The following is a 17100-nucleotide window of genomic DNA, read 5'->3' as shown; positions in this document are numbered from 1 at the left end:
CTTATTTCGAGGCCCCGGATGTTAGCTTTCCAACACAACTAGAACGGCTTCATTTGGAAATCTGTAACTCAAGTTATGATCGATTGAGTGCGAAAAGGTCAGGGCTGACAGCTTAGCAATTCCTTCAACTTCTTGTATTCCTTCCACTTTTGAATGCTTTCTTTCCATCCTCTAAGTCGTTCCTGCCCTAGAAACTCTAAAATCACTTAACACACATATCAAGGCATCGAATGGTAATAAGAGAGGATTAAAATTAACAAAATTAAGGCCAAAGAAGCATGTTTTCAATCATAGCATCAATCTGGGAAGAAAATGTAAAAACCATGCATTTCATATGAATAAGTGTATAAAAGATTGATAAAATCCACTCTATTTAGCACAAGATAAACCATAAAATAGTGGTTTATCAATAAGGTTGGGTTCCCATCATTTAGCAATAGTAGATTTTAATCCCATTTTAGCAGTAGTTTGATTTTATCTCTTGACAAACCTTTAGTCAAAGGGTCTGCTGAATTTCCTTGAGATCTTACATAAGTGATGGTAATTACACCATCATCTATTAGTTGCCTTACAAACTCATGTCTCAAACTAATATGTCTAGAATTTCCATTATAAACCTTATTATATATTCGAGACATGGTTAATTCACTATCACAGAAGATTGAAATGGTTGTCGTCTGCTGTGCCCACAGCTTTATATCATACAACAAATTTCTTACTATTCCGCTTCTTTACCCGTGGCTAATAAAGCTATAAACTCAGCCTCCATAGTAGAATGTGTAATACATATTTGTTTCTTTGAGACCCAACTTATTGCTCCACCACCTATGGTGAAAATCCATCCTGGATTGGATTTGTTATCACTAAGATTTGTAACCCAATTTGCGTTGGAATAACCTTCTAAAAATGCGGGATAATCACTATAATGTAATACCAAGTTTATGGTTTTCTTGAGATAACCAAAAACTCTTGTTATAGCTTTCCAATGTTGATTGCTAGACTTTCCTGTAAACCTTGATAATTTGCACACAGCAAATGCTATATCAGGTCTATTACAATGCATTGCATACATTAAACTTTCTATAGCACTAGCATATTCTAATTGTGCTATAGGTCTTCCCATGTTTCCTTCTAATTTAAGATTAGGATCATAGGGCATATTAGATTCTTTAATTGTGAGATGATCAAACTTTTCTAATACCTTTTCGATATAATGAGATTGACTTAAAGTAAAGCCAACTTCATTCTTATGCACCTTTTTGCCCAATATGGTATCAACTTCATTCAAATCTTTCATCTTGAATTTAGAAGTTAGATACTCCTTTATTACACGAATTCCTTCTAAATTTGTTCCAATGATTAACATATCATCAAGACATCAACATATAAACAAATGATTACTCCATAATCTTTAGTAAATTTTGAGTAAATACATTTATCCGAACTATTATGTGAGAAACCATTTGATAACACTACTGAATCAAACTTCTCATGCCATTGTTTAGGTGCTTGTTTTAGCCCATACAAAGACTTAATTAATTTGCAAACTTTCTTTTAATTTTTGGGTAGTACATAGCCTTCCGGTTGCTCTATATAGATTTCTTCATTAAGATCTCCATTTAGAAAAGCTGTTTTAATATCCATTTGATGTATATAAAGCTTATGAATGGATGCTAATGCTATAAGAGTCCTAATAGAAGTCATTCTTGCCACAGGTGCGTAGGTATCAAAATAGTCTAGACCTTCTTGTTGTCTAAACCCCTTAGCCCCTAACCTTGCTTTAAAGGTTTGTAATGAACCATCAATGTTATACTTTCTTTTAAATAGCCACTTACATCCTATAGGCTTTGATCTTGGAGGCAAATCAACCAAGAACCAAGTATTGCTAGATAATATTGAGTGTATTTCATCATTTATTGCTTCTTTCCAAAAAGCAGAATCCCTTGAAGTCATAGCCTTTTTGAATGTTTGATGATCATCCTCTATATTCATCACAATAGGAATCTTGTTTGTTATAGAATTCCTAGTTCCTTCTACCAAAAAGGTGATAGCTTGAGAAGAAGTAAAATCTGGAACCAAGTCATTTTCTTTTCTTACTCTCAAGCTCTTACTTGGTTCAATAAACTCTTTGTCGCTTAGACGTTTATTGTTTTGATTATTTATTTCTTGTGAAATATTAGTATCATTTTGGGGATATTCTGAATTAGAAGTTGAATCATTGATAAATCTATTTTCAATAAATCCTACCTCTCTTGATTTAACAACTATATTAGACACTAAGTCTAATATTCTATATGCTTTAGAATTTTGAGCATATCCTATAAGAGTTTCTTTTATGGATTTTACCCCCAATTTGGTTCTCTTTTGATCAGAAACTTGATAAAAGGCTAAACACTCCCACACTTTAAGATAATTTAAATTAGATTTCCTTCCTTTCCAAATTTCATAAGGAGAAACCTTTCTATATCTTAATGGTATCCTATTATGGATATAACATGAAGTCAATAATGCTTCACCCCATAAATTGTAAAGCAATTTTGTATTTAGTAACATTGAATTAACCATATCCACTAAGGTACGGTTTTTCCTTTTCACCAAACCATTTTGTTGCGGAGTATATGGAGCGAAAGATTCATGCACAATACCATGTAATTCACAAAAGTTATCAAATTCATTAGAAAAATATTCTCCACCTCGATCACTACGAAGAACTTTTATTTTCTTATCATGCATATTTTTTACTTCCATTTTATATTTCTTAAACATTTCAAAAGTTTCATCTTTATTTCTAAGCAAATACACATAAGTAAATCTAGAACAATCATCAATAAAGGTTATAAAATATCTTTTTCTCCTCTAGTAATATTGCCATTTAGTTCATACTATGAATCAATTCTAATAAATGTGTATTTCTTTCAACTTTAAGAAAATGTTTCTTAGTAATTTTAGATTGTATGCAAATATCACATTTCTTATTAAAATCCTTGTTACTAAGATTAATATAGTTATTCTTTTGCATATATTCAATTGATTTGTAATTTAAGTGTGCTAATTTACTATGCCATAAATCACAAGAATCAACAACATACAAGAAAACATTCACTTTATTAATACTACGTTTAAACATGCCTTCAATACAATATCCTTTTTCTATGAATACATCGTTCTTAAGCAAGATTACTTTATCGGATTCCATTACAACTTTGAATCCTTTCTTACACAAGAGATTAACAGAAACTAAATTTTTTTTTCTCAAATCTGGAACATGAAATACATTTATTAAACTTAATTTCTCCAGATGTAAAATTCAATTCCATAGTTCCTTGACCACAAATTTTGGCTGAGTTGTCATTGCCCATTAAGATCTCTCTATTGTTCACTTCTTCATATGTTTTGAATTGGTTGCGATCATTGCAAGCGTGAAAAGTAGCCCCTGAATCTAACCACCACTCAAGTGATTTTTCTTGTGTTACTCTGTTGACTTCTATAACCATGCCAATATGCATGTTTTGTACTTTTTCTGCAACCATAGCAATTAGATCCTTCTCTTCTACTAAGTTGGTCTTTGGTGCTTCCTTTTTTAGAAGTCTACATTCTTTAATATAATGTCCTTTCTTGTGACAATGATAACACTCTCTTTGTCTCTTCTTATCTTTTCTTTGAATCTTTAGAAAATTTTCTTTTCTTCTTGTTGGTGTTGTTTTCACCAATATGATTCACTTTAGAACTTTGAGAAAGATACACAGTATCACTTTTTTGAGTTTCCTCCTCTATATATATATGTCTCAGTAATTTCTCAATTGTGAAGTCCTCACCAAGATGTAAAAGTTTCTTCCTGTAACCATTCCAAGATGAAGGCAATTTTGAAATAATTGCTCCAACTTCTAATGATTCAAGGATCACCACTTGTAGATCACGAAGTCTACTTACAAGGATTTGTAATTCATGAATTTGATCCATGACAGGCATAGTATCATTCATAATAAATTCAAAATATTTCATTATAATAAACTTATCTATTCCTTGTCGTTCAGTATTGTACTTTTCTTCCAAAGATTTCCAAATCTCCAATGGTGATTGAATTGACATATAGAGATCATAGAGGTCGGATAAAGTGTTAAGAATATGACCTCGATATACAAAAGTATCTTTATCACATTTCTTCTTCAATTGAACAATCTTTTCTTTCTCTTCCGATGTGGAATTTTCAGCGACATCGGCAATTGGTGTAGTCTTTGGGTCAATCACATATGCAAGATTGAGAACCGAAAGAAGAAACATCATCTTGTCCTTCCAACGGTTGAAGTTCGTTCCATCAAAGCGATCTAACTTGACAAACTCTTGATTCATGACCTTGAACGTGGTGTTTTAATCTTGTGCCATATTCAAGGAGTATCTCTCTAAAATTGTTAGGTATATGAAGATAGTAAGATGACAAAATCTTATATTTGTGTAGTAGTTTCAAGGCAAGATTAGATCGCTTTATTTAGAGAGATATTTGTCTCCACACTTAGTTGCTATAAGGTTGATGACAATACGCTCCCAAGATACAATGAAACCAATAAATTTCTTAATTAGCAATAATAAAAAATTCTTAACTCTTTTAAACTTTAAAAGAAGGAGAAAATAAGGCTTGACAAAACAATTTTCTCTTACTGTATTTGTTTTGAGTAAAAGGGATATATATATATATATATATATATATATATATATATATATATATATATATATATATATATATATATATATGTGTGTGTTGCATGAATAACTAGAAGTCACATACCATGTTGAATAGTTGTGACCCTTTGTTGTTGTGTGAATAGTCACAACCCTTTATTTTTTGTGTGAATAGGCATAATGTATCATTTCACACACTAACCATCACATACATAAATATATATCACCGGTTAACAAATAACTAACTCAAAACTGGTTAAGATTTTAACCGTTCACTTAAATATTAATATTAATATATATAAATTTGTAAATATCCTTTACATAATTGCGATTCTGCTCTCCAAAAAATTAATCTCCACATAAAAAATTTTCTACTATACAAGTCTTACAAGTCTTGAAATTCACTTACTCCTAAAACGCGCCTCTTATGGCACGTCTGTTTCACGCTCCTCCTTAACAGATTTTTCAATCAACGCACGCACGTTCTTCTTCTTCTTATTCTTCGTTATCGTCGTCATCAACACCACCTTTTTCTCCTCCTCCTCTTCTTCCTCCTTCTTTTTCATTAGATTTTCTTATCTTCCTTTCTTTTTCTCTTTCTCCTCCATCATCAGTTATCTCGTTGTTGAATATAATGAATAATTCAAGTTCAGATTGTCAACTGAACCAGAACAAAATTGACTATTGTTTTTGAATCCAATCAAGTGGCTGAAGTGTGGTTCAATTCAAAAGAAAAAATTACAGCATTAGAGGAAATATTTTTCTGTATTTGCAGCAAATTTGGATGTAACATGAAGATATTTGGGTGTAAAAACGAAGATACTTGGGTGTACTGTTATTCTGATAAGTTATGCATAATTCAAAACTCTTCTTCTTCCCCTTCCTCATCTTTTGCTGCTGCTTTTTTTTCATCATCATCATCATCTTCTTCTTCTTCTTTTCATATTCATCTTTGTCTTTTTGTTTTACCTTCTCAAGTTTTTTCTTATTTTTCTCTCTTAATAAGAATAAAAAAATCAAACAAAGAAGAAGAAAAAATATATAATGCTGCAAAATTACTTAAAAGATGATGAACTTACATTCATTTAACTAAAAGAAAGAAAGAAATAAGGAAAAGAAGAAGAAGAAAAAAATGCAACATTAGAGAAAACATTTTTCTGTACAAAAATGCTATTTATACACTAAAATTAGCCACCAATGTATTTGTGTATAAACATGTGTGCTTTAATTTATTTTCAATATATATTTGTATTCCAGTATGTATTTTATACTGGTGGCTGACTTTGGTGGCTAATTTTAGTGTACATGTAGCATAACTCGTTTCTGTATTTGCAGCAAATTTAGGTGTAAAACAAAGATATTTGGCTGTATTTTTATTCTGATAAATTCTGCATAATTCAGAACTCTTCTTCTTCCTCCTCATTTTCTGCTGCTTCTTCTTTTTTTTTATCATCATCACGATCTTCTTCTTCTTTTTTTCATCGTTTCCTTTTTGTTTTACCTTCTCAAGTTTCTTCTTGTTTTACTCTCTTAACAAGAATAAAAACAAAAAAATCAAACAAATAAAGAAGAAGAAGAAACACATAATGCTACAAAATTACTTGGAAGAAGATGAACTTATATTCATTTAACTAAAAGAAAGAAAGAAATAAGGAAAAGAAGAAGAAGAAGAAAATGCAGCATTAGAGGAAATATTTTTCTTAACAAAAATGTTATTTGTACACTAAAATCAGCTACCAATGTATTTGTGTATAAATATATGTGTGATTTAATTTATTTTCAATGTATATTTGTATTCCAGTATGTATTTTATACTGGTGGCTGATTTTGGTGATTGATTTTAGTGTACACGTAGCATAATTCATTTCTGTATTTGCAGCAAATTTGGGTGTAACGAAGATATTTGGGTGTATTTTTATTCTGATAAGTTTTGCATAATTCAGAACTCTTCATCTTTCTCCTCTTCATCTTTTGCTGCTTCTTCTTCTTCATCTTCTTATTTCATATTTTCATAATTCTTTTTGGGAGAAAAAAATCAAATAAAGAAGAAAAAAATACATAATGTTGCAAAATCAAAAGAAGAAGGAGGAGAAACACGATACTAAAGTTGAAACACGCGAAGAAAAAGGAGGAGAAACACAAAGAAGAAAGAGAAGAAGAAGGAAGAGGAATAAGAAGAGGAAGACGAGAAATGCAAAGAAAAAATGACAGTTGTGTTTTTATCGAGGAAGAAGAAGAGTCGTTCATAATGATGAAGGAGCACTTTGGAAACGTGATGCGTGTGTTAACACGCTTTTATAGGTGAGCGTAGCTTCTATTAGGTTTGGCCCAACTTGTAAGACTTATAAGTTAAAAAGACTTAGCTTGTATGTGTAACATAACTGCTCTCCAAAAGAGTATAGAATCATATTTGAAGTCTACACTCGATTAATTTAGCTATTCTTGAGAAAGAAAATAAATAAAATAAAATCAATGGCAAAATCCACACTTGCAAAACTTAATAGATATATCACATTTATAGGATATGATAAAATATACCAAGTTAGGTCAACAACAAAAATAGGTCAAAAATAAAAGAAAAAGTGGATGTTGATCTAATTTAATTTGACCCTCACGAGCACATTTGATTTATACTTTTACCATGAGTAAATTAAAACTTATTTACACAATTACACAAACTGATTTGAATTCACATTTATAGAATTTTTTGCTATGGACGCTTCTAGTATGGGAAACTATAAAATAAAAAAGAATAATAATTAAAAAATATGCAGCTTATTTCCTAAAAATTTTCATCAACTAGATACCTAAAGAATGAAAAGCATAAGTAGGGGTGTCAGGCGGGGAAGCCTGCCCCGCCCCGCCGGAAGCCCGCTCTCTGGCGGGCTGGCCCGCCCCGCCCCGCCTATTCAGGCGGTCCCAAAATCCTAGCCCGCCCCGCCTAATGGCGGGCTCTAATTAGTTTTTTTTTTAATAAGAACAAATATCTTCTATTTAAATCAATATAAATCGGGCTAAACCCACCTAATTAATTGTTTCTTTTTTATAAGAACATATCTAATATCTTCTATTTAAATCAATATAAATATAAATATTAAATATAAATAGTCTTCAAAGGATATAAATAGTCTTCAAAGTAAATAAACATAATCCAATTATCCAAAATATTCAAGTCATAGTTATAAATAGTCCCATAGACAAAATAACTATATAATCCAAAGTCCAAAAACATAATTATAAATAGTCTTCAAATCAAATTAAACTTAATTCAATACACTTAATTTTCATCTTCATCTTCATATAAGTTAATAACATCATTGGAACCAACTCCTGAAGAATAGCCTTCTCCTTTTGCAATATCTTCCTGATCTTTATCTTCCTCTAGAAAAAAGTAAATAAATATATTAGCAAAATAGTACATAATAATGTTCAAAATCACTCAAGTATGTATGTCATAAATATAATATACCAAAATCATCATATCCACGTATTCAATTTCTGGTGCAAATCACTGCTTCAACATTATCTAACAACAAATGACTTCTATACTTATTCAAAACATGAGAACCCATGCTAAATGCAGATTCTGAAGCCACGGTAGTAATAGGAATGCTCAACAAATCTCGTGCCATTAGTGATAGTGTTGGAAAACGATGATGGTTGTCTTTCCACCATTGCAAAACATCAATGATTGCATCATTGCAAAATAATATTGCCTCACTCAAATAAATATCGAGTTGGTTCTTTCCACTTTTCACTTCAGCTTCTTGATTACGGGACATCAAATCCTTTGCATTACAAACAATATATGAATCAAAAAGCATGAAAAATAAAAAACACATATAATCAAGTAGATAAAAATACTTACACCAACAATTTTAATAAGCTGAGTTCCAATTGCAAAAGATGTTGCTTGAGAAAAATTACTTGAAAGTTGGGAAGAAGTCTCTACAGTTGTAGAGAAATTTTGGTCATAAACCTCAAAAAACTTGTATAACTTACTCTTCACATGCTCCACTTTGTCTTTAACACTAATAGGATCAATCTCATTATAGCAATGAACCAAAGTGTTGAGTTTAAATCTAGGATCAAGAACTGCCTCAAATGCAAGAACAACACTGTATTGTTCCCAATATTTCTTGAACTTAATCATCATTTTTTCTCCCATGATCCTTATAAGCACTTCATCATTCTTCAAACTATTCATTAAAATCAGCTGGATTTGCCAAACTTGTAAAAAATACAAGTTGGATGTTGGGTAAGAAGTTCCAGACATCAACTTGGTAGTTTCGTAAAATGGTAACAAGAAATCATATATCTTTTCAGTTCTTCTCCACTCATCTGATGAAGGACAATACTCCCTAAACCCAGCTTCTTTTACTTTATACATTTCAAAAGCTTTCTTATAAGGAATAGCACTTGCAAGCATTGCATAAAGTGAATTCCACCTAGTAGGAACATCTAAACATAATGCAGTCGTATACTCAAGTCCCTCAATATCTTCAAAACATTCTTTAAACTTAACCATTCGACTTTCAGATTTTCTCAGAAACTTAATACCCTCTCTAATCTTACACACTGCATCACCACATATTTTCATTCCATTTTGGATAATAAAATTTAAAATATGAGCAGACCAACGAACATGAAAGAATTCACCACCACACAACAATGAACCATGCACATCCAAAGTACTTTTCAAGTGTTCAACACAAGTATCATTAGAAGAAGCATTATCCAAAGTAATGGAAAAAATCTTTTTATCAACTTTCCACTCATTCAAAAGCGTAAAGATTTTAGAAGACAATTCAAATCCTGTGTGAGGAGGAGGCATATGACAAAAATTGAGAATTTTACTCTGTAATTTCCAGTTCTCATTAACAAAATGTGCAGTCAAACATATAAACCCCTCATTGGTACTGGAAGTCCAAAGATCAGATGTTAAGCAAATTCTATTTGGAATGGAAACTAAAATTTTTTTAAGTTTCGCAGCTTCTCTCTTGTGGACTTTCACTATGTCAGCCTTAACCGTATTCCTAGAAGGAAGTTTCAAAGTTGGACTAATATATTTCACCCAATTTCTAAATCTCCTATCATCAATCATATTAAAAGGCTTATCCCCAGCAACTACATACCCAACAAACATCTCTCTAGCCACTCCTGAATCAATCTTAAGTGAACCCATTTTAAGTTGCAATTCTGCTATAGTCTGACCAATATCTTCATGCTTAATTTGAGTACAACTATCAAGATGCCGTTTTATAGTAGAAGTGCCATATCGCTTACCTCCAGCTTTAAACACTTTCTTGCATCCTTTACACTCAGCACGTTCTACTCCATCCTTATCTGGACCGAACTTTTTGAAAAAATTTCAAACATCAGAGGTTGCTGGTCTCAGCCTTTTCGAACTAGGTTCATCAACCTCGACCGGAGTAGCCTCAGAACCAACTCCAGTAGTAACAAGGTTACTCACAGTTTCAGAATTCATATTTCCTGAAATAAAAGTAAATGTAAATTGTTTATATGAACTACGATTTTCAACCATTAGCAAATCATACAAAAAACAGCAAACAATTTCTGAATCCGCATCAGATTCAAGTATTCAGCCAAATATCAACCATTATCAACCATAATCAAAACTCAACCATTAAGAAACAACACAAAAAATAAGAAACAATTTCTGAATCTGCATCAGATTTAACCAAATAGGCAAAACTCAACCATTATCAACCATCATCAAAACTCAACCATAATCAAAACTCAACCATTATCAACCATCATCAAAACTCAACCATAATCAGATTTAACCAAATATCAACCATAATCAAAACTCAACCATTATCAAACAACACAAAAAATAAGAAACAATTTCTGAATCTGCATCAGATTTAACCAAATAGGCAAAACTCAACCATTATCAACCATCATCAAAACTCAACCATAATCAGATTTAACCAAATATCAACTATAATCAAAACTCAACCAAATATCAACCCTAATTTACCTATATCAAACAGCAGTCACAAAACACAACAAACAAACCTAAATTGATGAATCTCAAACCATAAGCCAGAAAACTTACCAGAGGAGACGAGGACTAGGACAGAGCCACAGATGAGGCGAGGAGCAGCCGTGACAGAGAGCGAGACCAGCAGAGTCAAAGGACAAGACCCAGGAGCCCAGGACCGAGACCAGCAGGCAGCAGCGACGACGACCAGACGGAGCAGCAGCGGTGGCTATAAACCTGTAGGCCACGACGACCGAAGATCGACGGTGAGGAAACTGACTCCGACTCAGCGACCGTCAGGGATTCAGGGGTGAGGACGGAACTATGAAGTTCGAGCTGAGGTGAGAGACTGAGAGTGACGGTGAGGGACGATGGAAGTGAGAGACTGAGAGTGACGGTGAGGGGCTGAGGATGACCGAGTGAGAGACTGAGAGTGACGGTGAGGAACTGACGGTAAGGAACTGACGGTGACTCGGTGAGGAACGCAGGAACTGAGGAACTGAGGCCGTCGAGGAGTGGCTGAGTGACGACGAACTGAGGAGTGGCTGAGTGAGGAAGCTGCAAATCTGGAATTAGGGATTAGGTCTTGGCTCTTGGGGTTGGGGATTCATTAGGCCATTAGGGTTTCGGCCGTTTGGCTGGGGAAATAGGGAATGGGGATTGGGTCGGGTCGGGTAGGGAGTGGCCGGGTGGGTGGGTTCATGGGTAATGGCCTAATGGGTTCAGCACTTCAGCCCAAAAAAAAAAAGCGTCAGCCTGTCGGGGAAGCCCGCCCCGCCCCGCCAAAGCCCACAGTTTAAACGGTTTGGGTTAGGCGGGCTTTTGTCTTTCGGCGGTCCCAATTTTTCAGCCCAGCCCGCCTTTTTTGGCGGTTACGTGGACCGGCCCGGTGGGTTTAGGCCCGTTTGCCACCCCTAAGCATAAGTATCTGATCATATTGAAATTACCAAGACAGTAAAATAGTCCAATAATCTCTGGCTTAATATTCCAACAAACAGATATTGGGAGAAAAGATATACAACATATTGGTAACGAAGAACATAAAAGCATTAACTTGGTAATGGCTACAAAAGAATATTGAAGTGAACATCAATAAAATTTATTTGCAATCGGTGCCAATTATTGATGCGAATCAGATAGAACTTGTACCTGTATTGTGTCAAGTAATTAGACAATTTTTGAACATAGATTCTCATTTTCTTGAGTATTTTATGACGGTGTAACTAAGTGTGACAAATTGCCATTCATTCTTTTTTTTTTTAGTGTTTGTTAATACAAATTTCTAATAATAGAAACCAAAGAATTAAATAACTTTAACATGTGCAACTAGAATAACAGTAACTGAATTCAAATATCATTAGATTGTGATTATAAAAATTGTAACATCCTACCACATAGAGTTTTACGCCTAGGATAAAAATCAAAGGTGGCGAGGCGCTATGACCTCTAAAAATAAAATATATACATATATAATGATGATAATATAGCTAAGAGTCTTGAAAGAAAATGGTACGATCAAAACAAATTGAAGATGCAACGCTCACGAAAAACGATAAGATGGAAAGCTTATACAAAAAATCAAAAGATAGATATATATAGAGTTCTAACGAATAAATATAATCAAGCTCTAGACTCGACCTGTGAAGTCATGGCCGACTAGAATGTGTGTGTGTGTAGACTCGACCTGCGAAGCTATAGCCGACTAGAATATGTGTGCGCATGCGCGCGTGTGTACAGAAACAATCCTCAAAACATAAACATAAAAGTCCTATTTCTCCAAAATAATCTTCTAAGAGGGATATACAACATAAAGTATAAAAGTGGAGAACAAACTACATAAACTAAAAAATAAAATAAGTCCCAAAAAATAAGTCTTCACTTCTAAGAAAGCAAATCCAGCACGCTCAGTGAGACGCATCAATGCACGTCCTGCATCTGAAAAGTAACAACATGTATGGAATGAGAATCGGAGGTTCTTAGTACGGTAAAAGTGCCCACATAGATAATATATAAGATCTCGAAAAAATTAGAGGCATTCCTAGAACTTTGACACTCAGATTAATCTTAAAACTTATTCTAAACCAGAAATATCAATAATATTTCTAATGGGATTCTAATTCTAATCTAACTCTTCACCTCAATCTCCTTCAAACCTCCAAATCGCCGGGTGGAACAACCCTCATCACACCTCCACCATATAAAGGGCCTCTCAAGGTCAAATACATACAAAGCATACAAGTAATACATAATTAACAAAACAAAAACAACATTTAGGTCATGTAGCATATAGACATATATAAACAATTAAGCAAACCAAAGTATGCATACTCAAACAAACTATACAAATGCACATGATGTATGTCTGTCTTATGACCGATGATATCATTTGTCGGTTATCCAGCTAAACCCGATATGTCCGGTAGCAAACTCTGGACAGTCCCAGCAGTGTGAAGCTCAAAGCATATGCATATATATAAATAATCAATCATCTATCGTGTGGATGGGTCAAAGAAATCTTAAATCTCAATTTGGAACCAGTGGGACGAATCACTGCGTTTGCCTAGGGAGATTAAGATCAATAATGAATATCATCCTGGAGCAAGTGGGATGACCACTGCATTTACCCAAGAAGCTTATAGTCATCTCAATCTGGAGCCAGTCAAATAGAAAAGATCAAAGCAAAAGATGCTAAAAAAATTAGAAGGTTGAAAATAGCACTTATTAAATTAGACAAGTAATTTTTTTTTTATCAAAACGATAATGCAGCTTATCTCATCATATACGATGAATGTTATAAAATTTTAAAAAAATTTTTACAAAAAGTTGGGAGTCAAAATTGTCAAATTTTGGTGAGCTAATCCAAAAAAGGATAGAGACATTCATTAAAAAAATTAGAATAAAATAAATTAGAATAAACATAATTGAGGATTAGAGTCAAAAATTTAGAATGCTAAAATTTAGCGAATTTAGTGAAGTAAGCTTGTAGAATGATAAATAACTTCAAAATCATTTGGATAAAAATTTTAAAGACAATATATTTGTCGGAGAGTAGCTTTCGGGAGGCCTAAGAAAGCCAATAAATTAGGTTAACTTTGGGCCCAACACCCTTCGTTCATATATTAATTTACAGCAAGCACCATCCTATAGTATAGGGACAACTCACTGAGCGCTTCCCTCCATATTTTGGCCTTTTTATGTTTGGAAGGGAACAAAAATGGAATAAAATATGCTCTAGAAGCTTAGATAACTTTGTAAATGATTCTTATTATCTTTTATTTTAGCGCAACTATTATATTATGCTATTAATTATTAACCAATGAGAATTACCAATAATTTTAATAAAAAATAAAATGTTGTTACGAGTCCCAAAGAAGGAAGATCAATATTTGTGAATTCAATACAAACAACGAGGCACAAAATGCACAGAAAGGCTGGAAGAACTCAAATGTAATTCAACTAGATTAAAAAGTTACTATATATATTCGTTCTTTTGTGGTCAGGGAAGCAAAGAAAACAAACCCAACTCAGAAGAGGAAGAATAAGGAAAGCGCATAATGAAACCCTCGAAAACAAAGCTCAAAACACAGAGGGTTTGTATTGTATGTATATCAGTTAGAAAAGGCTAAAGAATACCGAGAAAGCCAACACAATGAGCCACACGATATGCACAAGAAGAAGTGCTTGACCAGATAGAGGAGTCGATACCCCATTCCCAACTTCACAGAATCCCATTTTCGCAACCTTAGCGCCGGCGCACTCCGCCTCCGCACACCCACACCAGTACGTCACGCCGTCCACGCCGCAAACCGGGTCCGTACGGAAGCATTTCACGGGGCACGATGCCGGCGGCGATGATGATGATGCTGCGTTCTGTCGTTCGCTGGCGTCATCCGAAGATAACCGGAGATATGGCGTGGAGGATTTTCCGTCGGCTAAGACCATTGTGACGAGGCAGAGGAGGGCAAGAACAGTGATCATTGCAACTGGAGAAAGAATCTTTGTGGCCATGGCTTCTGGGGGAAGGAAAAAAACAAAAGGCGAGCTTGCCGGTGAAGCTCGCCTGCGAATTTGATTAACCCAATGGGGTGGTTTTTCTTTTTCTTGAATTGAGGCTTTTGTATTTCAGGAGGAATAACCGATTACGAGAGAGAAACGGTAAAGAAGGAATCTTTGTGAGATAAAGGGTAATTGGGTGTTTGCTTGGAAGATGTATTGAGAGGTGAGAATGGCAGTGAGTGAAGAATGCCCTGCGAAAAACGAGAAATGGAGAAATGTTGGAAATTCTGGATTCTAGTTGGGTGGATTACTGAATTCTTGTTGGTACCGTTAAGCTATCTATCCTTTTCTTTCTCTGCACTTGCACCTCTCTTTTCTAACGTCTTTTTACATTAGCTTTTATATTGCTTAGCAAGGCACTTTGACTATTACACGCTATTTCCTATCTGCCAATCCTTTTTTCTTCTTTTTCTTTGAAATTATTATTTATTATTTAATACTAGTGTATGTTCCGTGTCCTACACGGGATAATACATAAAATTATATAAATTTTTTTATTAAATTTAAATAAAAAATATACATAGTAATTATTATTCTAAATATTTTACAACTTAAAAACATTAAAAATAATTAATATTTATTTTAATCAATTTAAATTTATTGAATGGTCATCTCATTTGCCTGCTTAAGCAAGTATTTGGAGTTTGAATCTCGCTTTGTGTGTATCACAATCCATTAGTTAGCGACAGACCATTAATAAATAGAGCATCAATATGTGGTGGATTAATTCTCGACTTGCCAAGTTAGGAAATCCATAGAAAAAAATTGTATTTGTCTTTAAAATAGATTAATTTTTCATTAATAAAAATACTTATGAATTTTTGTTTTTGTTAAAATTTATTTGGAACAATTTTATTTATTGCTATCGTATTCATTCTTGAAATCAAAATAATATGATCAACATTATTACTTGTTAAAACTTCACATTTTATGAAATAATTTTTAAATTTTCAAATTCATAAACTTATGTCATTACAAAAGTTATTAGATCGATTAATATTTTTTGGTAATATGGTGTATCAAAACACCATCGTTGAGTATTAGTTAGTGTGAAAAGAAACCGATAGCAACTTTTGTTATTCAATATATAATTTATTCTATTGAAAAATAAATTAATATAGTAATAAGGACTCAGGGGTGTAATACCCGGTCTAACCGAAATTAATTAAATAATGAGTAAGTAGGAGCGAATATGGTTGGAAGATTTGGCAATTGGAATTTGATGATTTCAATATAATATTTGGATTCAGTGAATTTTTCCGAGTCGGAAGACATAGTTTTCTGCGTAAAAGTGCGCAGTGGAATTTTGACCGGCAGTACCAGCTGAGACCTATCTGGTACTGCAGCTGAGAAAGTTGATTATGAGTAAATAAGATTAAGAAATGAGGAATTATAATTAGGGGAGGTAGAAATATTTGAAGTGCGATTTAGAGCGCTAATGTTAAAGGTTTTGGTCCAAAATTGGGCCAACGGACAAAAATAAGTGAATTGGGCCTAAGTGGGCCCAAGACCCAACATATATAAACATTAGTTATGAGCATTTCAGCTCATTTTTACCCTAAAAGAGAGGTTGGGGCGCTGAAATAGTGAAGAGAGGAGAGAAGAGAGAAAACCTAACTCTCTTTGATCTTCAAATCACCATAACTTGAGCTACGGAGCTCCGATTGACGAGCCGTTTGCGACCACGCGTTGCTCTTTTCATCCTCTACAATTCTATCTAAGTTTTGTGGTGAGTATTTCATTCATCTCTGCCCAGTTTTCGAAATTCCCTACTGTTACACGTTTTTGAGAAGTTAGTGTTGAAATCTTGTGATTTTGGGTGTTTAGGGATACTCCAACATGGATTCTAAGTGGGTTCTATCCCTACTTCATATGGGCTGAGGTAAGAAGTGCTCAAACCCTTGTGATTTATCATCTTTATGAGCCCTAGGTTGATGTATGTATGTGATATTGGTTATGTTAGTGTATTTGGTGATTTTGATGCACAATTGGGAGGTTGGTATTGCTTGTGGAGCTTTGGTGAGGCTTGGAGCTAAGGGTTGGTGGAGACTTCCATAGAAGAGGCTCAATTGATTTGGCTACAAGAGGTACGGTTTAAGTTTCATTTAAGTACCGTGTGGTGTGATGAGAATTCCTAGGCTAGATGCCCCTAGGATTAAGTTTGGATTGTGTAAATAGTTGATGCTAATATGCATAGTTGGTATGTAATGTGAATTGATGATTGGGTTGAGAATGGTGTGGCCTTGTATGCTTGGTGTATTGAAAATTTGATGTATTGGGTAATGAGTATTAATTTATGGTTTATGCATTTAAATTGTGAAATTGGGCCGGAGGCCGTAAATTTTGGGCCGGAGGCCGGA

General features: G+C 33.8%; 1 protein-coding gene across 1 annotated transcript; it reads right to left on the bottom strand.

The window, feature by feature from the left end:
* Positions 1-12250: 12250 nt before the first annotated feature.
* On the bottom strand, positions 12251-15074 carry LOC112715787 (uncharacterized). The gene is made up of 2 exons (XM_025767607.3): positions 14318-15074; positions 12251-12619 (listed from the first exon to the last, which is right to left on the bottom strand). The coding sequence occupies exons 1-2, from the start codon at positions 14690-14692 to the stop codon at positions 12602-12604; spliced, it is 393 nt and encodes a 130-aa protein (XP_025623392.1). The 5' UTR covers positions 14693-15074; the 3' UTR covers positions 12251-12601.
* Between the last annotated feature and the right edge of the window lie 2026 nt (positions 15075-17100).

Source organism: Arachis hypogaea, chromosome 10 (genome assembly GCF_003086295.3).
Source record: "Arachis hypogaea cultivar Tifrunner chromosome 10, arahy.Tifrunner.gnm2.J5K5, whole genome shotgun sequence".
In the NCBI taxonomy this organism is placed as follows: Eukaryota; Viridiplantae; Streptophyta; class Magnoliopsida; order Fabales; family Fabaceae; genus Arachis; species Arachis hypogaea.
The sequence above is the reverse complement of the archived record's forward strand: the minus strand, read 5'-3'. Positions and strand labels throughout refer to the sequence as shown.

What these genes read in the sequence shown, in the direction of transcription:
- LOC112715787 (XM_025767607.3), bottom strand. Translation starts at nt 14,692, where the DNA reads ATGGCCACAAAGATTCTTTCTCCAGTTGCAATGATCACTGTTCTTGCC.